Consider the following 19,757-nt stretch of genomic DNA (forward strand, 5'->3'; position numbering starts at 1 on the left):
AGTAAATCACTTAAATCCGATCGCGTGCGAACGGACCATCGGCTTCTTCGTTATCCCCACGTGATTTACCTGAATGTAGGTGACTTCGTTACAATTCTCTTTCAAACGCAACTAAGAAATCATATTCCACATAACATACTAGATATGTGAAATAAAGAATAAATGTCAAATACCGAGTTAATTAGTTAGAGAGACATTATTTTGTAGTGAAAAAAAAAATGTCTTTGAATAAGATTAAACATGATCATATAACGTGATTTATTATCGAGTGGATCATACCATCGAGTGGACCACTTTCACCTCAATTCACACTTTCAAACTCATATTATTCAACAACTAAATCAATTGATTGAAACTATTAAGAATCTAATAACATAGAATCTATTACATTATTTTGACAGGTTCTTGCATTATGACCTGTCTTTCCGCATTTACTACAACATCGATTAGAAGATGCTTCCCCATTAGAATTCCCCCCTTTTTGACGCTCGTCGCGTTGAATCTGGATATCAACCTCTTGCTGAGATAATATATCAAGAGCTCCTTGTTCAGTGAGCACTCCTCCTTGACGTAATTGGGTTTTTTTCGCGCGTCGACACTTGCTTAATGCCTCATTCGCTGCTCGAAGTGTACGAGCCTCCGCATTCAAAAGTGTGTTTTCATGAGCTAATTGCTCTATACCTTTAGCTAGAGCTAGTACAGTCTCAAATATAGGTGTAGTGGAGCTTGATTGATGACGAGTTATTAGAGATTTAACTAATGTTGATTGAGAAAGAGCTTCAGTTGGGTTGTGAGGGGTTTGAGAGATCCATTGATCTAGGTCGAAAGAGGGGGGGGTAGGCGTGCGAATTCGAAAATCTAATTTCGAGAGTACAGCTTCAGGATTAAATGGTATTAAACCTGTTCCTCGGAATCCTGATTTCATATTCTGAGAGGTGATTGATTCCTCGTATGCAGCTTTAAAAGCTATAAAGAATTCAACCTTCGAAATATGATTGATATGTGCCTTGATAAATCCATCAATTTGACCACCATATGAACGTTTCAGATTGCTAAAACAGCCAACATCAAGTGGTTGAGTTAAATGACTTGAATGCGGTGGTAAACGTAAACATATAATATCATTCTCTTTACAGTATACTTGAAAAGCTACTGATTCGTGGCTTTCATGCCCATCCAGCACCAACATTCGATATTTGCCCTTTCTTCGATTCTTAGTGTGCTTATCGAAGTGTTTCAACCATTCTAAACCTGTCTCATTGTTTGTCCATCCATTAGATGTAGGTTTAATAGCCCATTCCGCAGGAAGATTCGTTTCGGTGTACCAATTGGAGAGATGAACCTGTCCCTGAACCACTAAAAATGGGGGAATAATGTCACCCTCTCCATTTCCACATATTATTGCTGTAGCCCATTCTCGATTACCTGGCTGTACAGATTTACTTCTGTCGCGTCTCTCAGCACTAGTAACAACCATTGCTGCACATATAACCCCCATCATAAAGCCTGTTTCATCGAAATTGTAGAAATCGCAGTCCAAAATGTCGTATTTCGCTCGCATATTCGCAACCAATCGAAACCACTCTTCAATGAGCTTAGGATCTTCGCAGAGAGCTCTTTGAAAGTCATAAACACGACTAAAACGCGTCTTTAATTCGATTCGACGCTTTACAAATCGATGCACCCAGAGCTTCCCAACACGCTTTGCACCCCTCGATTCGAGAATGTGATTCGCTATATCTTCCACATTCTTCAATTTAGGTGGAAATCCTCTTGAATCCATATCGAGTATATATTGAACAATCACCTCTTCTTCTAATTCTGTAATATTATGACTATTCGCTCGAGTCTCCATTTGATTGCTTCGACCGTTGATTCTATCGCGTAATGTAGATCGAGGCACTGTATAGAGTTTTGCAGCTTTAGTAATTGATAGATTTTTAGATTTTCGAATAGCTTCAATAGCTAAGATGATTCGGGCTTCTTTTGATGATGTTTCCATGATAATTCGTTGAAATATCGCGTGTTGAAATTGAGATGGTTGAATAGTATAAAAAGTGGCGACCCGGTGATATTGGCGACCCGGTGATAAACTACGTTAGGCAATCTATTGGTTTATTAATTGATTTCGTAATCCATATACTTGCTTACTTCGTAACACTACCCCTCCTTTTGGAAAACTCGCTCTCGAGCTTTTAATACTTTTAATATCTGGAGAGGCTAATTCTGTATCGTTCTATCAATTCAGAATCAGTTAAATATGAAGTTGCGAGTCATTTGCTCAATTAGGTGATAATTGACCAAATTTGGTAGATTAAATTGACCAAATCGACCAATCCGCACTTTACTTTAAAAGAACTATAGATTACAATATAATATTACTTCTACATCATGATACTAGAGTACAAAATATCTTTAGAATCTAGTAGACTTAAAAGAGCGACTTTAGATGACACCTGGATACCATACATATCAGAAATAGATAGCAAGTTATACGTAAGACAAGGTATAATATCTAACACGAGCTTTGACTCCGGCCCCTCGGTGCCGGAAAAATAATTTCGTGTCGCTGGCGCTCCTCTTATTATTTTCCTAAGCAACTTGAGACCTACATCACAGCTCGTATTGTATGAGTGTAATTAAGTCTAAGGAGCGGAACGCTCGAAAGGAGGAGTTTTATAGTAGTGTGCACGTGCCATGCACGTGCTACGCATATGATTTCCAACTTCCCCCTATGATAGAAGTCTACCATTCAATCATATAAAAGACTACCTAGGTATATACATATGTAAAGATCCTCATTAACTCCTGCGACGATGCCAACTTGTCAGATTGCTCGTGGTATCTACGTCTCCAGTGGAGTTCAATAACTCCACGATCTATGATCGTATCGCAGTACAAGAGTGCCATTATCTGAATTCGATTTTCCCTACCCGCGACAGGCGGAACTACTCACAAGGTTCATATCACAGCTTTTGCCGAGGTATAACAAAGTTGTTTCAATCTAGTATTGTCTTTTCTAATCTAATTCGTAAAATTCTCTTTTATATACGCAAGTAGTGTTTTAACGGAATGGCTTCGAATTCGTTCTTGTTAGATGATAGGGCTACCATTTTCCTATAGTAAATGTACTGAATCCGATCGTATGTGAACGGGCTCTGAGCTTATCTGTTACCCCACATGATTTACGCGATTTGATGGCTTTGGTTGATATGATCGATTTGATCACTTGATTTGGTCGATTTATAGTAAATCAATCAAATTCATCAATTCGGTACATTTTTGATAAATTCGACTGATCTAGTGAATCTGGCGAATCTGAAGAATCCAATGGAATTGATAAGATTAGTGAAATTGGTGGATTCGTTGATTTTTATTCGTTTGGTAGATTTGGTGGTTTTGATCAATTTGGTAGGTTTGGTCGATTCATTTGGTCAATTAAAAAATGAATTAACCAAATCGACTAAATCGCTCAATTTTGACGAAAATGATACTATTGCTAGTTGACTCTCTTTGATCTCATTATCTTTCAACATTCCAAATCTAATCCTAGGCCTTTTCCATGAAGTATAAAGCCTGAATACGTTAATTGCTTAGTGAGGGTATCGACTGTTTGCTCAAGTCCAGGAATCCACACGAAGTAAAGTCTTTTGGCTTCCACCATATCTTTTCCGATATAATGTCATCGAATGTCGATGTGCTTTGCTTTGCCGTGAAACTTATTCTCTTGCATCCAATCAACTCCGCTTACATTATCGCAATACAGGGTTGGAATGAAGGGTTCATCCTCAGAGCGTTCTCCGAGGTCTGTAACCATCTTTTCCATCCACGCAATATATTTCGCTCCCTCGTTTGCTGCTATGATCTAAGTTTCCATTGTAGAGAGAGGTTGATTTCTGTTTTGTCGAAGACCATACTACAGCTCCACCATATCTGATCGGAGCTACGCCTTGAACTGATTTTCTGTCTTCTGAGGATCCCCAAGTTGAGTCCGTATGGATTCGATATTCGTACGAAAGCATATTTAGTCGATTCGAGTAGACTAAACCGATCAGGGATGTACCTGCGAGATATTGAAGCAAGTGCTTTGCAAGTATCAAATAACTTTCCCCCAATGCTTATATAATCCAAACGAGCTGGCCTACAGTGTATGATATTTCTGGCCGAGTACAATTCGAGAGATAGATGGTGCTGCCGACGATTGAAAGATATAGAGTTTCGAGGTTTTCAATCAATGGAATGTTTTGAGTTCCTACTATGACCCGTGTTTGGCAGGATACCCTACTATCTCCATACAAAGCTAACAACCGCATGTGTAGTCGTTCAAATCCTCGAGATCCTAGTTATAACATGGTAAAATGAGGCGGGGTTCAAAACTCACTAACAGAAACACAATCCGACGTCCTACTTTTACTCGATTGGGGTTCCTCGGGGGCTGCAAACACAGGCGTCAGATACGAAACCACAGAGTTTATCGCCGCTTGCGGCTTCAACAATCTTGCAAATGGCGTTGGGCCCCATTCGTGTACTTATGCTCTAACGATAGAACTACGTTTGTTGAGCTCATATCCGAAATTTACCGCCGCTATGCTGTACAATAGAAAACTCTGTCGAATTCAGAACTAGACGCCTAAGGGGAGAGAATTGCAGAAAGCTCCGCTACACATTGTTCTCACTCAAAACCCAAGGTTACCATGCAGCATACAGCTTTCAGTGAGACGGGGGGGGCTGCAATTTTGTCATCACTCAGCCCTTCGCAATCACTGGGCTCAGCGAGTCCAATCTCGCCTTTCAAAAAGCAAAGGATTGATTCCGGCAAAGAATCTGGTCCGTCGTCTGAGTCAATCCCCCTGTCTATTGAGCAACAACTTCCCGAGATTATATTGAGTGTGAGGTTGAAAGAGGATTTGGCCCCAGACTTGTCTGCCGATTTCTTTGTCGACTGGCTTTGTATGATGCTCATTATCGCTGAATCTGTCATTGTCGAAGCTAGATTCGGTAGCTTCTCGACTTTAATGTTTGTTTTTAATGTCAATGCCAATTTGGGTATACTTAGATAGAGATGCCGCTATCAGTCTTGTGGGTATTAAGAAGGGAATATTGAGTATAAAGGACCCTTCTTATAGTGATAAAGAGTGCAATGAGCTGGTTAATACTAAGCGTGGACTTAGTGAAGCTATTAATGTATGTAATAATCGTATGCAATCTATGGAGCTACAAATTCAAGGCCGCCGGAACGATCTTTCGGAAAGTAATCGCGAGAAGCGTAAACTGCGCCGAGAACGCGATAACTCTCTACGAATTATTGAGGATTATGGGAGAATGAGTTTAAAGGGAAAGTGCAAAACTAAAGGAGGGGCGGATGATAAAGGGTTACGATTGGGTAGACCTGACACTGGAATCAGATCTGAGCAAACGGTAGTGGTTCCAGTGAATCTAGAAAGAAACGACGCACTAACTAGGTTATCTTACGAAGAAGAACGTAAAGAACCTTGTATCTCTGATCCTTTTCCAGAAGACACATTTGATATAATCAAGGATCGAGATGAAAGCCCAGTCGAGCCAGAGAATCAAATCCTTCCAAACCAATCACCGGAAAATCTTGATGACAAACATGGTTTAGAGGAGAAACAGAAACTTCAAGAATAGGAATTTTCTCCTCACAAATGAGCAAGAACCAAGAAATCTTGGATTAGTGGACTTAAAACAAGTAACTAATGTAAGTCATGGCGTAATGCGTCTAGTCGTGGAGTTCAAAATGGAAAGTATAAGTCTTCATATGAAGCCGCAAAAGAACTGGGACCCCTCAAAGATACCGTAACGCAACGTACTTCTCAAATGGATAAAGAAATTGACAATTAGCGGCTTTTCTCCAAGCCATCAGTTGTTGAAAGAATTAGCTGAGGAGTTACGTTCAAAACGGATCTATAATTTGAAGTACCCCTCATTTGAGTCCCTTATACTCCGACCACAACACCTTGATCATAAATAAGTTCCACGATTTATCAAACGACATCCTCATTTTACAGTTGTTATTCGCCATCGAATTGAATCTGTAAGAATGGATGGTGCAACCAGGGAAACATGTAGTACTTGATTTGGTGCGTATCGAAAACCGATTCAGGATAATGGAACTGAGAAGAAAGACGAATATAATATGGATGAATCTGGACATTCAATTGGGACAATGGAATCAATTCGAATTATTATCGATTCTACACTTCGTGCAAAACATCAAGCACATCCAGGCCGTCAAGAGTGGATTTCAATAGTAGAGTGTATTTGTGCGGAAAGATCCATTCTTCCACCACTCGGTATCTATAAAGGTAAAAATGTCCTTCAAAATTGGATTCCGGAGGAAGTTCTTTATAGTTAGTTCTTTTCAGCAAATACAAAGGGCTGAACAAGCAATCTTCATAGATTGGAATAGCTAAAACGCGTCTTCGAACCTGCAATTTGTGCAAAAGGAAGTAGCAAATATCGACTTCTTATTTGCGATGGTTACGATTCTTATATTAGTAGAAGCTTCATAGCTTACTGCCTTTAGAATCGAATTTTACTTTTTATCCTTCCTCCTCATACCTCGCATTTACTTCAACCATTTGATGTTGTAGTTTTCAGTCTATTGAAAAAACGGACTCACCACAGCACTTTCTTATTCGAATCAAGCTCAACTTGTACGAATACAAAAGGTTGAATGGGTGGAGGCATATATTAAAGCTCGAGCCGATGTATGCCATTATCAAATTGTTGAATCGGCATAGCGGGGAGCTGGGTTATATCCATTTAATCCACAGAGGGTATTCCGAACACTAGGTCGAGAGTTTACCCCTAAAGTCGAAATATCCAAAGAACCAACCCAGTTTGGTGTTTTTAATCAAGTCTTCGTCAATAGCTCACCTCCGGATGTAACAATCTTACAAACAGCAAATAGCCTTCTAAATTCAACAATTGAGAATGATACGACTCTTTCGACCCCGGTTCGTCGATATATTCGAAAATTGACGATTGGGAGTGAGCAACTTCGAGCTCAAATTATTGTTCACCAACACGGTGCGAAAAATTTACGAGCTATTATTAAGAAAAGAACGATAGGTAAGAAAGGAAAGAGACTAGTTTTAAAGGGACATTTTCATATTTCTACGCAAGAATTATATAATGCAGTAGTGGAAGCCGAAACAGCTACTAAAGTACAGACAATGAAAAAAGGAAAAGGAAAAGGGAAAGAAATTGAATATGAGACTGAGACTGAAGAGAATATTGGAGAAGGAGTTGCAGACGGATCTGAAATTGATACTGGAGGTTGTATTATAGTTGATTGTTGAGTAATTGAGATTTTAATAGAGTGGTTTGCCGCAATTAGACGCATTACGCCATGACTTACGTTATCCGCCGCAAAATAAGTCCTCGTAATACGATTCCTCGCAATATAATCCCCTAGAAGACTCAGCCAGCTGAAATGCGTTGATCAGATGGAGACCCTCGTCTATCATACGTTCATTTTCGATCTGACTGGTGCTGCAAGCAGAAAGGTACGCAAGAAAAGGCGACTGCTCAAGAGCACTAGCTCATATAAAGCTAGCTAAGGTCAGCCAATCCTCCTCCCGGTCTCCAAGAAGTAAACAGCTTTGCAGCGGATCGATTGGATCAGAGAAACCATGGCCTGCAAAATGGGAAATCTTGCAAGACGCTAGAGCATCGAGAACAGGCTTCTTGTGATGCTGTTCGATGACTGTTAATTTGGCACTTTGACAAATTCTTTTGACTTCTTCAGCCTCATGTCTGGAGAATGGTAGTGGAGTGAAATCAGGAGCCTGAGTATGTACATAGAAATAAGATCACGTGATACGACCCTCTAACATATCTTGATAATCAGGCGAAGAAAGGGAACCCGAAAAGGGATCGAAGTGAGCCATTTTGTTGAACATAATTCAGAAACTTTCTGACTATCATAAGCCAGTCTTCAGTGAGACTAACTGGAGTATTTGAAATAAGCAGGCACGTGACGCTTCTCATGCATATATAGTCTGGATCTCTCTCCGTCTCCTTCTCTTACCATTCTTCTTTTTTTCTTAGCTTTGGACTCTAAGTCAAGAATCTAATTCTTCTACGACCATCCCTCAGATCATTTAATCAATATGTGTGTTATCTAGACAGACCTTATACCTCTCCTTTACTTTTCCCTTTCCTTTTCCTTTCCTCTTCCTTTTCCCTTCTCTTCTTAACTTTAGATCCCAAACGATAGAATTAAACCCTCTCACAACACTCCTTTACAGAAAGTATGCTATATCTGACCAAGATCTCTCTTAATCATGTTGCTAAGTTTTATTTTTGGAATGAGAGATCAAATTAATATATATATCAGAAATTGGCAAGCTGGATATCAAAAAGCGTTTGTGGTTTAGTGGTAAAATCCATCGTTGCCATCATTCGACATCTTCTAACCAAGATAGAGTAAGATAACAACTTCGATGGGCCCCGGGTTCGATTCCCGGCGAACGCATTAATTTTTGTTTTTCTTATGTTGAAATCGAATGGTCTTGGAGTACATAGATAGTTAGGTCGACGCTTTTTTTCTTCTTTTATTTTTTGTTATTTTCGATTTGCGCTAGGAGAGGAGGGTTAGATTCATTATTCATCTCTTTCTTTATTATAAACTATATAAACCTAGAGTATCTATTCATCCCTTTCTTTATCGTGATACAAATCGACAGTGTTAAATGTTGAATTGTGTGTCTTTTTTAATTTCGATCTATACCCCCACTCCCGCCCCTCCTTTCTCTACCTAGGTAAGTAAGTATTGAAATAACCAATAATTCAATTGCAATCTAATAAGTTTTAATAATAGATAATTAAGATCTCGAAATTCGAAATTCAATCTGATATTTATTTTATTTAGTAATTGATAGCGACTCATTAAGAAACGTTTAATATCTGTTTGTATCGAGTAGACTCTAATTATTGATTAGTGGGCTTATGGTTTTAATTTGAATGTATATATGTAATAATCAACTCTCATCTCATCAATGACGACTAGTTCCTGAGATATTAATTATTCCATTATCCTTCTTTTAACTCTCGAATATAATCAGATATTCCCTAAAATTTCCGGGTTTATCAGATTCACTTTGCTGTGTTACAGCCCTACCATTTCAAAATTATACTGCTTTCAAATATTACATTACATAGATCCCTTTCATATATCGAGAGTTTGTCGATCGAGTGAGACCAAACCATCAGACGCATTGAAAACTCAGATATATGTAAATTACATTTCAATCGCATCTCACTTCGCAATAAGCACAAGATTCAACTAAATAATTCACTCCATTATCATTCCTCTAATTATCACCTATTTCCCTTCCTTTGACTTCTATCTACCCCTCTTCCTCCTCCTCTTATTTCCTATTCTCCCCAACACAATACTTTCCACCGAAAGAAATCTCTTGAAACCCTCGTATGCCCTCTGGATCCAGGTCACAGCCTTAGTTATATTCCAACAAAGATTCCAGTAGAGATGAGGTTTTCCGCATAAAATGTATATGCGTTTTTCGGTTCGTTGGTGGCGTTGTTTGTGTTGTGTGTTTGTCTCGATTTGCCTGTAATCCCTTTCATCTTCGCCTATTCCATCCTTCACATTTCGATTGTCTCAGCATTCCCATTCTCATCTCCAAGATTACATCCACCCATCTTTTCCAAGTCAAAAAGGTATCAAGAAACCCCCACCACAAATGATGTACCAAAAATATCCTTTCATCTCATCCAATAAACGCCGAGACCAAAATTCACCGGTGGTATCCTTCCTTCCATCCGCCTATCCATACCCTTTCCATCCATTTACATGTGTACCGCCGGATGTCGCCCCTCTAATGTATTGCTCACTAAGCTTCGTTCGTCCACCCCCTATATACATACATACATACAGAATTATCAGACAGATATCATGTCCTTCCCAACCACTCTTACAATATAGAAAAGAATTGAAAATGCAATGCCAAGACTCGAAAAAGAAAAGGGAATCAAAAGTGGTATCTTTAAAACCATCATCGGCGACGTTGCATTACAAACGTCTATGTCAGCTCATCTCTTCCTCTTTCCCTTTCGAACATCATCTCCCCACACCAACCAAACTATATATCCAGCTTGCCTCAGGTACACTTCCCGCCTGCAAACACCACTTCCTCGTTCTCCCACTCACTCTCCCTATAGCTCCTACCATTCCTACCTCACCATTAGGCCCCACAACATCCTCCCACACATTACACGTAACTCCCTTATTTCCGATCATGCTAAAGCAGTTTGCACCTAGCACAACATCTAATAACACCTCCACCTTCTCATCTGGGTCCTCAGCTTTCATAGGCTTTCTAGTAACGAGAATACGGCGTTCAACACCCTGGTCTACAGCACAAGCTTGACGCATACCAGGTGGTGGTGCTGTAACAGTCAGTCTCGCATTTCCGCAATCTCGCCACTTGGATCTTGTTTCTAGGTAATACAAGCGGATTTTAATATTCTCCGAGGTAAGATTAACACCACCATATGATGTCGAGGTACCTGCCAAACTTGCAGGATGAGGGGTCTGAGGTGGAGCAAGGCCAGAGGAACTAGTGTATAGGCTTGATGGACTAGATCCACGTCCCGATTCGATGGAAGACTTTGCAATATTAAAAAAGGAGCTTCCTGTTAATCTCTTGAAGGATTCGGAAAAGCGAGAAGTAGACGGAGAGCTACTTTGCTCAGAGTTGACAACGGATGGTGCACGTGTTGATGCACGATAGCTCTTCTTACGTCCGAAGCTCAAGAAGCTTCGTTTTTTGCTGACAACCGCAGTTTCGTAAGTTGCATCGCCATAGGAATTGAGTCGTCGTTCTTCTTCTAGCTTCTTATATGTTGGGTTGTTCATGCGAGCCTGGTGAATTGAATTGTAAAGATCAATGCATGCACGGTTGTGTAAACTGTGGTATCTGATTGTAGGGCTGCATTTAACTCGAGAATCACTTGTCGGAGGAGAGTGAATTTCAATATCGAGTGAATTACTTTGCCTGAGTGTAACAACAGGAGTAAGTACCTGACCAAGTAATGGCCGCTTGTCCTCGTTTGAGCTTTTCTCTTCTGAACCTCCTACAATAGACTCTTGAATAGTTGAAAGAACTGCAGGGGAAGAATGTCTGGAAGACATTTCATGTACTTCGATTAATCCCGGACGAATAATAATGGAACAAGATTTCGAATGAACGTCGTCCCAACGACCTTTAGCATTATTCCAGGTCGTAACAGTAGCAACGTGTCTTCTGACGTCTGAGTTGTCGACCTTTGGTACAATTGGAATCCGAGGCGTAGAATTTACAGGTGCCAAAGTGACATTTGGCAGACTGTAAAGAGAGGTTGTAGGTGAAATGGCACGTCTACCATATATAGTTGGAGCGGGTTCAGCTTCAGGAAGATCAGCAGCTTCAAGTTCGTCGAGCTCATCGAGTTCATCTTCATCGGAACTAGATGATGACTCTTCTTCTTCTGTGTCGGATTCTTCAGATGATGAATATGACATTTCAGAAACCTCGGAAACAGAAACCTCGGATTTCTCTGACCTCTCCGATATATCGGATATATCAGAAGGTCGGTATTCATGTTTCAAGGGAGAGGAAGTACGTCGAGACCTTGATCTTGGTGCTGGGGGCTCAATGATTATTGGCTGTTTGAGACCACTAGGAGACATTGACCGATGAGCTGGCGGTGGTGGTGGAGCACTCTCTTCTTCCCCAAGATCAGGGCTACGAGACCGTTCAGATGCATCATCTGGATCTACTGGATCATACGAAGTGCGGCGAATGTAATCTTTTGTAGTGGATTCGCTATCGATTGAGGTGGCAGAACTTGTTTTGCGCACTTTAGGTATGTAAGGCAATTCTTCGGAGGGTGTAAGGGGTCGGCGAGATGTTCTGCCTGGTGTAGATGCACGACTTTCATATTCCTCAAAATCATCATTATCTCTGCTTTCTTCATCCGAATCGCCAAGAACAAGTTGACTTGACAGAGGTGAACTTGGTGTGGATCGAGTACGAGTGTGAGAATGATACCTTGACGATTTGGAATGTCTTCTAGATGGTTGACCAATACTTTCATCAAGAGAAACATCTCGATGTCTCCGTGGCGGAGATGATGTTTCTTTTCGGTCTATCTTTAGGGGGGCTGGAATTTCTACAGATGACATGGTAGAAAAGGTTGAAGATCGTGGTCTTTCTTTTGAATGGTGTTTCCTTCTTCTTCGACGGGCACCAATTGGCAGTTCGTTATCATCAGGATCGCCGGCCTCGCTTATTTCCGAAGGATCCATAGACAACATTGATAATGTGTCTGCGTTATCTGGTACCGAGCTCAAAACTGGTTGAGGCATTGGGATAGATCCTAGCATTTCTATCCACTCGGCAGCAGTCTCAGGCTCAGCACCCTTCAGAAGTAAACTCTCTCGCCATTCTATAGGTCTTTGTATTCCACGGATCATGATTATCAGCTCATCAGGCTTTTCACCTGCGCAAGCGGATATAAAATCTCTATCGATTGGGGGAAATAGTAAGTAACGATGAGTAGCTTCTGGTGTGATCTCTGATGCACATATTAGAACATCTCCAGGGTCAATTTCGTCTGAAAGATTATCCCGGAGTATTAGTTCTACACGGCACTCAATCCGTTGACCATTAGAGTGTGGAAAATCAAGATCAAAAAAATCTTTAGCCGAGACTTGTCTAGTACGGTCGATGTGCGCATCTTCAACTGGAGCAAGTGTTTGCGGATTGCGGGCTCGAGTTGCATCAGTATTGTTTGCATATAGATCTTCGAGTCTAGCGTGTTCTTCTTTAACACGGCGACGAGCCGTTTCTTGCAAATCATCAAATATTTTTAATGCTTTACCTGAGAGTTCAGAATGGTTAAGCTTATCAAGACCCTATGATAGGTTAGAACTTAGCCAATGGATACTTTGCTGGATAGAGGTGATAGGAAGACTAAAATACACACCTTTGTTAGTTTTGCAAGATATTTTATCCTGACAAGTGGCCTCTTGAGCAAGAAGGCAACATCAACGCGTTCGCCATTTGAGTTCACAATATCTCCATCGGCATTGCGCGGGACACTGTCAAGAGGAGATTCTTTATCTTCTGCAGACGATTTGCGCGAAGCTGGTGCTAAATTGACAACAACATCCTGGAAACCTAATCTCCACGCACGAGTGTAGTCTTGGTAAGTTCGATGGGCTCTCTGAAGCCAGACTATGAGAGCATCTGGGTCTTGGAGTGGTATGCGTCTGTGTAGACTCTTCAAACGCTCGAGAGCAACACCCATATCGACAATTGGTTTGGTAAGAAATGTTTCATTCATGTCTGTGGAGTCGGGATTAAAGAGGCCAGCGGCAATTGCAGAGTCTGATTTAGACAGAACACAAGTTAGGAGAACTGGTATCACCCCATCAACCAATGTTTTCAGTTCTCTCATATACTTAACCTCATCGCCTGCCAATTCACGCATCAAGTCCATTTCAGTAGCAGTCTCTAGGCTGCTTCGAGCTGTACGCACACTTCGAGCCGATCTAATACTTTTTGTACGACCAGCTGGTGGGGCATCGGGCAATGACAACATTGACACCAAGTCAGAATGCTTTGTAAGTCTTCTTTTGAGTCCCGATCTATTGCTTCTCCTGCGTGAGACGTTGGAATCAGACCGCCCTGTCTCGGTAGTAGCTTGAGTGAGAGTAGTTTTAGTAAGGTTAGAAGAAGTTTCTACAGACGAAAGAGTGCTGAAGGTTTCAACAGATGCAAGTTTGGATAAGTGATGGTTGCCGGAGCTTCCACCTCTTCTCTTCCGCCTCGGTCTATCTGAAATGTCTCGGTGTCCGTCTGGCACTTGAAGGTGAGTACCAGATGAGCGGCTGCGCTGAGAATTGCTATTCTCAGGTGTTTGTAAGCTACGATCAGAATTCTTGATATCGTCTACATCGTAGTTGTCTTTCTCTTGATCTTGATCATCATCTTCTATGTCTAAGATACCCTCAATTGTAGACTCGCCTCGGAAGGCATCTAGTAAAGCATCTTTGAAAGGTGATTTACGAGCCGACCTAACCACAGGAGGAGAAGCAGCACGTAAAGCGGGACTTCGTCGAAGACCAGCTGCAGGTGGAGTGGGAGGCTTCTTGAATTCGATTGGATCGTCCAAGACACGCGACAGAGGAGATTTATCGTTGTGGCTTCTGAAGCTGTTATCTGAACTTTTTCGAACGCGCTTTTGTCTACTCCCAGTTGCTCTACGCTCTTCTTCGAGTGCTTGTTTCTGGTCTTGGTCAGGCTTGGAAGTATTTTTCTCACTTTCATCTACCTTTGTAGACTCTTCTGGCAATTCGGGAGTCGAAACAGGACTTGGCACATCAAGGAAAGGATCTGTGGTGCTATTGAGCCAAGACTCAATTGTTGGCGGCCGGTTTACACCACCTCTTGGGGGCATTTCAGGGGTATCATGCGTATCATGCATAATCTTTTTCCCTTCATTGTAGACGCGCTTGAGAACTTTGGGCACCAGGTGACTAGGATTTCTTTGTGGTCTAGGTTTATTTCCCGTGTTCCCAGCCTCGGCACCAATGGGCAAATCCAAAGTACTGAAAGCAGAGTCGCCAAAGGGAATCCCATCAACTGATGGAGATGGCGAACGGGATTTTCTTCTTTGTTTCCGGGAGCTTTGGGGACGGTCGAACTCGCCATCGGAGTGGTCGTTTATATCCCTTCTTTCATTCTCCTTCGACATCTTGATATGCTTCTCAGATGATTTACGTTTATGAGGAGAATGCTCATCCGAGATCTCTGATCTCAGAGGCGCTTGCTTGTCGTCCTTATGAACAGGCGTCGGTTTCAAGCTAATGCCATCGAGAAAAGGGTTGCCTCCGGAACTTTGTTTCTTAGCCTCAGGTGCCCTCCATCTCGCTTGAACAGGTTTTACTCTAATGCCATCCTCCCATCGACCATTCGGCCCGCCTGCCTTGACTCTAATGCCGTCATTCGCTGGAGTTCTGGATGGTTCAGATTTAGGGGTCTGCTTTCCTTTTGACGAACTAACAAGGCTTTCTTTGGATCCATTGTTCGAATTCTTTCGCGAGCTTGGGGTACTCCTTGACTCGGCTTTCATTCTGTTTTTTGAGGGTTTCCGGGTCGGTTCCTCCTCTATCTCAACTATGATTTCTCCTAAAGACTTGGCCCTCATTTTGCCCTTGTTTTCCCCACGGATGTTTGGATATGGGGACTTGCTTGCTCGTGGAGTAGACTGGGCCGCTTCATGCCCCCCAGACTCAGCCTCCGTACGCTTGACCCAATCGGCGATTTTGCTTTCCAACTTGGGGTTAGCAGCCGTTTGCTGAAGAAAGTCTTTAGGTATGGCTCGCATTGTGACTTTGATATCCTTTTTCTTCGGAGAGGCCTTGGTCTTATTCATCACCCAATGATCATCGCTTATAACTCTTTTTCGAGGCGCACTTTTGCTCCTTACTTCTGCGGCCCAATCTTCAGGGTCTCTGTTTTTCCGCCGTCCAGGTCGAGTATTTTGATTTCTGGCATGGAGCCTGTTATCTTCAGTAACAACACTGGGCCCAACTACACTCTCTTCCTCCACCTCCACTATTATCTCATCTAGTTCCGACTCTGGATCATCGGCTTCTTCAATGGCCGCTGCTGCACTAGCTTTTTGCCATTGCTTAACCCGATCATGTACTCCTCCTGGCTTTTGAATCCTGTTCACAGTGCTCTCCCGCATTTCCGCCTTGACTGCGTCAAGACTTTTTCGTCTTTGGCGACTTGCTGATGGCCTGCCCAGCAGAAAATCACTAAGCAATGTCGGCTCCGATTTCTTGGATGGTGGTCGTTTGTGTATGGGCGCATTGGCAGGAGTCCGGGGCTTGACACCCGGCTTTCGTATAGCTGCACCATTGGGAGCGTTCCTGGCGGGCGATGTCTTCTGCGGAGAACCTGGAGACTTGGGTTGGGCCGGGGCTGTCTCATCTTTTTCGGGCTCGGGGGAAGGCATGGTCTGGTCAGTTCCATAGCGTCAGTGGCTCTTCGTAGCATAATTAACGAAATATGTTGCGCAAAGTTGGGGTTGGGAACAATATTCAACTTAGGAAAGAACATTAGATGCGCACCTTGATTAAGACCAATTCCCAACTCTAACATGCGGCGACTCAAATGGTATTCGTATATTGTAGTAAACCATTGAAGCAGGTCCTTGTGTTGGCGTACATGAAGGCTGTTGTGATATTATTAATTTGCGCCAATGTTCATTTACCAACGCGGAATGGCAGAATGTGACTTTGTGAGGACTCCCAAGGCAATTGGGCGCTGAAATGTGCTGTCAGTTGATAGGGCAACCCGAGTGATAAGACGAAGACCAAGTATCGCTATTCGATGTCGACTGACAATTGACCGTTGATGTAGATTCAAGATTCTGTCTGAGATTGAGGACAGTGGGAGTATCCACATGGAAGGATTCTCTGTTCCAATCTCACAATGATATTGTTTGCATTATGGGACCAAAGTTTGTTTATCATTAGTTGTGTTTTCCCGCACGGTTGTATTATTGTTTCTTTCGCTTTATTAGATTTTGAACGGTATGGCTGGAGCTTGATTTGTTGACGAGAACCTTAGGGCGGTGCAAGGATATGGCAGCCTCTGCTGTTCTCTATTATCGTCCGTGGGATGAGAAGTTGAGGCGGGATTGATGCAATTCGATACACAAGCTGAGCAAAATCAGGAGGAGTCGTTTGAGGTGTTTGCTTTTCCTTCTTCGCCCAAGCTGCGCTCGACCAGGCATTAAAGTAGGTCCTGGGCAAACTCTCCTCTAGATAAGAGCATAACTCGGATGATTCGATATAAACACACAAATTAGAATGGCAGGAAAGGATGGATCAACATCCATTCATGCCCACCAAAAATGGAGATTCAGCCTAGAGCAGCCGCCCGCTTGAAGAAGATTATTATTAGATGCTGGATGCTGGGTGCTGGATGCTAGGCATGTATTACGAACGCTAAAAGCAGGTACGGACAACGCAAAGTTCCATAATCACGTGAGAGTGGATGTGAGAAGTGTGATAAGTGTGATGTGATATGACATGAGAACCTGATAGCGACAAGATTTTTGTGGGCAGAACTGAGTAGGTATGAATAACGGTATGGCGACAATGAATTATAAGAGAATCTGTGTCATTCAACCAATCCCCAGGTATGCTTGAGTGTGGGTTTTATCTTGCAACACAAATTGTAGTACTCGCATGATTATTTCGTAAGGTGCAAAAAGTTGGTCTTTGCCGCTAGGTACCCGGTAGTCTCGCTGGTGTGGTGTTCCTCAGACCTTTCCTTGATTGGCTCTTAGCTTAGAAATAAGCTTTGTCCGGATTAACCGTTATTCCGTATACCCCTGTCGAATATTATCCGTCCCCTCTCCAAAAATCCCACCTATCGATATTTGGAAATCCCATTCCTGATCCTCAATCATGTCGACGTTCAAGCCATATACTTATTTTCAATGTCCTTGCTCTGATACGTCCATTCCTGCAAATTCTTCAACACCCCCAGATTCTCCAACCCACGAAGAAGAACGAACGTTTGATCCAAGAGCTCCACGCGCGAACTATAGCTTATATCCGCTGGAACATCTTCTATACTGCGAGGATTGTCACCAAATTCGATGCTCGAGATGTGTATTAGACGAGATAGTGACTTGGTATTGTCCGAGCTGTCTATTCGAGGTGCCGAGTAGTACAGTGAAGAGCGAAGGTAACAGGTTAGTGAATATGGCCTTACGATTTATTGTTTCGGTGTCAACTCCCTGAGAGAAAGGCCTAGATCCTAATGCGGTCCTACCAATCACTTAGATGCACAAGATCCTGTTTCCAATGCCCGATATGTATATCGCCCCTCTCAGTCAATGAGGCGCCAATTCCCGAAATACCCAATGTTTCGTCATCTCCACCAGCACCCTATATTCTTCACTGCGCATACTGTATGTGGAGCTCGACCGAGATTGGCATACGATTCGAGAAGCCAAACTCTGTATACTCACAGTTATCTAAGATAAAGAATGGTGGTGATCCACTGATAAGTGCAAAAGAACGCCGTCGAGATAGAGATGAAAGGCGGACATCTTTGGCTACGGAAACGATACTGGAAGAGGCGGACGAGGTCATAGAAAAACATGTTGACCCGAACGAGAAGCTTGACATAGAAAGTCAATATGCGAATCTAAAATCGTTCTACCAGAGCCAATTGGCAGATTCAAATCCAAGCAGTGCGCTAGGCTTTTCCAATGATTATGGATATGGATCCCCCGGAGCATTGACTCGAATAATGGGCCTTTACACCGGTGGAAGCTTTGGCGACCGGAAAACGAAATCTAAAAACGCCAGCATGCGAGAAGCGTGTGATTCGACCGAAGGACTCCAGATCTACGATCCCGAAGCCGAGTCGGTGGCTGTCTCACAGCTTCTGAGAGAAAGCTGGGAAGGTACAATTGCAACCGAGCAAAGAACAAATCAGATATCGCCTTCAACCCGGTTCCTCGACTCTCTTCGCCCAATTCCTTGCCTCCTCCGCACCAAACGATCCAAACGTTGCCGTACCTGCCGTCATATTCTATCCAAACCCGAATCTAAAGTCCCAACCACACGCTTCCGTATCCGCCTCGTCGCTCTCTCCTACATACCATCTATCAGTCTCTCCCCTCTTCAACCCGCCCCCAGTCCGACTCCCGCCCAAATAATCCTCACCCCCCTCAGGCCAACTCAATTTCTCCTAACCTTCAGAAACCCCCTCTTTGAACCCGTTAAAATATCCCTCGCAACAAAAGGTCTCACAACCGACCGGCACGCCTCCAAAGTCATCCTCCTTTGTCCCCAATTTGAAGTCGGCGCCAATACAGACATGTGGGACGAAGCTCTCCAGGATTCCTCGTCCTCCGCCCATGATCGGAAACATTCAACCGCCACCCACGGCAGCATGGCGAGCATGGATCTCAGCAATGAAGCGCATGGGAAACCCTGGGACAAAGGTCGCAATTGGACAAGCGTAGTTGTCGAAGTCACACCTGGAAAACTTAAAACGAAATTGCCCGGACTAGAGCAACAGAGGAGATTGGAAGAAGAAGTGCAAAAGGAAAGAGTGGAAGAAGACGCCGATGTATGTGAGATCGCGGTTTTCGTAAGAGTAGAATGGGAGGCTGATGCGGCTGGTGATGGAGATGGGGCTGGGAAAATGGGGGGATTGGGGGATAGGGATGGGAGGGAAAAGAGGGAGCTGGCTTATTGGTGTGTGGTGGGCGTGGGAAGGATCGGTAAATGAAAGATTGATGATGTGAGTCAGGGGATAGGAAGGCTTTGCGCTTGAGAATGTCAGTCTAGTATTAAGTACATCGACATCGAAGAGACGAACAGAGCAATCTAGGCATTGAAATTTCAGCGTGGGGATTATCAAAGATGGGCACAAAGACCGTAACCCATCAAGACCCTAGTCAACGACTAATAAGTCCGAACACGGCGGGAACTGCTACAGGGAACATGATGTATTCGGAGGAGAGTGCAAGCAGGCGCGTGGATATGAAGTGAGCAACAAGGAGATAGAAGACCATTGATTTTGAGAGATGGAAATTTATACCGAATTGCGATTCCATTCTGATTTAGCGAACAAAATAGAATTAGAAGAAATATGATACCACATTACAGATTCAAGCATGGC

General features: G+C 42.8%; 4 protein-coding genes across 4 annotated transcripts; 2 read left to right on the plus strand and 2 right to left on the minus strand.

Annotated features, from left to right (window-relative positions):
* Window positions 1-314: 314 nt before the first annotated feature.
* On the minus strand, window positions 315-2,084 carry BCIN_10g04510 (hypothetical protein). The gene has a single exon (XM_001557366.2). It carries the CDS (start codon window positions 2,000-2,002, stop codon window positions 359-361), a length of 1,644 nt encoding a protein of 547 aa, XP_001557416.2. The 5' UTR covers window positions 2,003-2,084; the 3' UTR covers window positions 315-358.
* A 2,346-nt stretch (window positions 2,085-4,430) lies between these two features.
* BCIN_10g04520 (hypothetical protein) lies at window positions 4,431-5,709 on the plus strand. Its single transcript, XM_024695632.1, has 2 exons — window positions 4,431-4,998; window positions 5,057-5,709. Exons 1-2 carry the CDS (start codon window positions 4,695-4,697, stop codon window positions 5,647-5,649), a joined length of 897 nt encoding a protein of 298 aa, XP_024551426.1. The 5' UTR covers window positions 4,431-4,694; the 3' UTR covers window positions 5,650-5,709.
* Window positions 5,710-9,164: 3,455 nt separating this feature from the next.
* Window positions 9,165-17,319, minus strand: BCIN_10g04530 (hypothetical protein). Its single transcript, XM_024695633.1, has 3 exons — window positions 16,175-17,319; window positions 13,018-16,062; window positions 9,165-12,946 (listed from the first exon to the last, which is right to left on the minus strand). Exons 2-3 carry the CDS (start codon window positions 16,057-16,059, stop codon window positions 10,109-10,111), a joined length of 5,880 nt encoding a protein of 1,959 aa, XP_024551427.1. The 5' UTR covers window positions 16,060-16,062; window positions 16,175-17,319; the 3' UTR covers window positions 9,165-10,108.
* A 68-nt stretch (window positions 17,320-17,387) lies between these two features.
* Window positions 17,388-19,738, plus strand: BCIN_10g04540 (hypothetical protein). Its single transcript, XM_024695634.1, has 2 exons — window positions 17,388-17,811; window positions 17,903-19,738. Exons 1-2 carry the CDS (start codon window positions 17,522-17,524, stop codon window positions 19,362-19,364), a joined length of 1,752 nt encoding a protein of 583 aa, XP_024551428.1. The 5' UTR covers window positions 17,388-17,521; the 3' UTR covers window positions 19,365-19,738.
* Window positions 19,739-19,757: the final 19 nt, after the last annotated feature.

Source organism: Botrytis cinerea, chromosome 10 (genome assembly GCF_000143535.2).
Source record: "Botrytis cinerea B05.10 chromosome 10, complete sequence".
NCBI classification, from domain to species: Eukaryota; Fungi; Ascomycota; class Leotiomycetes; order Helotiales; family Sclerotiniaceae; genus Botrytis; species Botrytis cinerea.

What these genes read in the sequence shown, in the direction of transcription:
- BCIN_10g04510 (XM_001557366.2), bottom strand. Translation starts at nt 2,002, where the DNA reads ATGGAAACATCATCAAAAGAAGCCCGAATCATCTTAGCTATTGAAGCT.
- BCIN_10g04520 (XM_024695632.1), top strand. Translation starts at nt 4,695, where the DNA reads ATGCAGCATACAGCTTTCAGTGAGACGGGGGGGGCTGCAATTTTGTCA. An exon ending in CATTGTCGAAGCTAGATTCG is followed by an intron (nt 4,999 to 5,056) that starts GTAGCTTCTCGA and finishes GGGTATACTTAG; the next exon opens with ATAGAGATGCCGCTATCAGT.
- BCIN_10g04530 (XM_024695633.1), bottom strand. Translation starts at nt 16,059, where the DNA reads ATGCCTTCCCCCGAGCCCGAAAAAGATGAGACAGCCCCGGCCCAACCC. An exon ending in ATCTTGCAAAACTAACAAAG is followed by an intron (nt 12,947 to 13,017) that starts GTGTGTATTTTA and finishes AACCTATCATAG; the next exon opens with GGTCTTGATAAGCTTAACCA.
- BCIN_10g04540 (XM_024695634.1), top strand. Translation starts at nt 17,522, where the DNA reads ATGTCGACGTTCAAGCCATATACTTATTTTCAATGTCCTTGCTCTGAT. An exon ending in GTGAAGAGCGAAGGTAACAG is followed by an intron (nt 17,812 to 17,902) that starts GTTAGTGAATAT and finishes CCAATCACTTAG; the next exon opens with ATGCACAAGATCCTGTTTCC.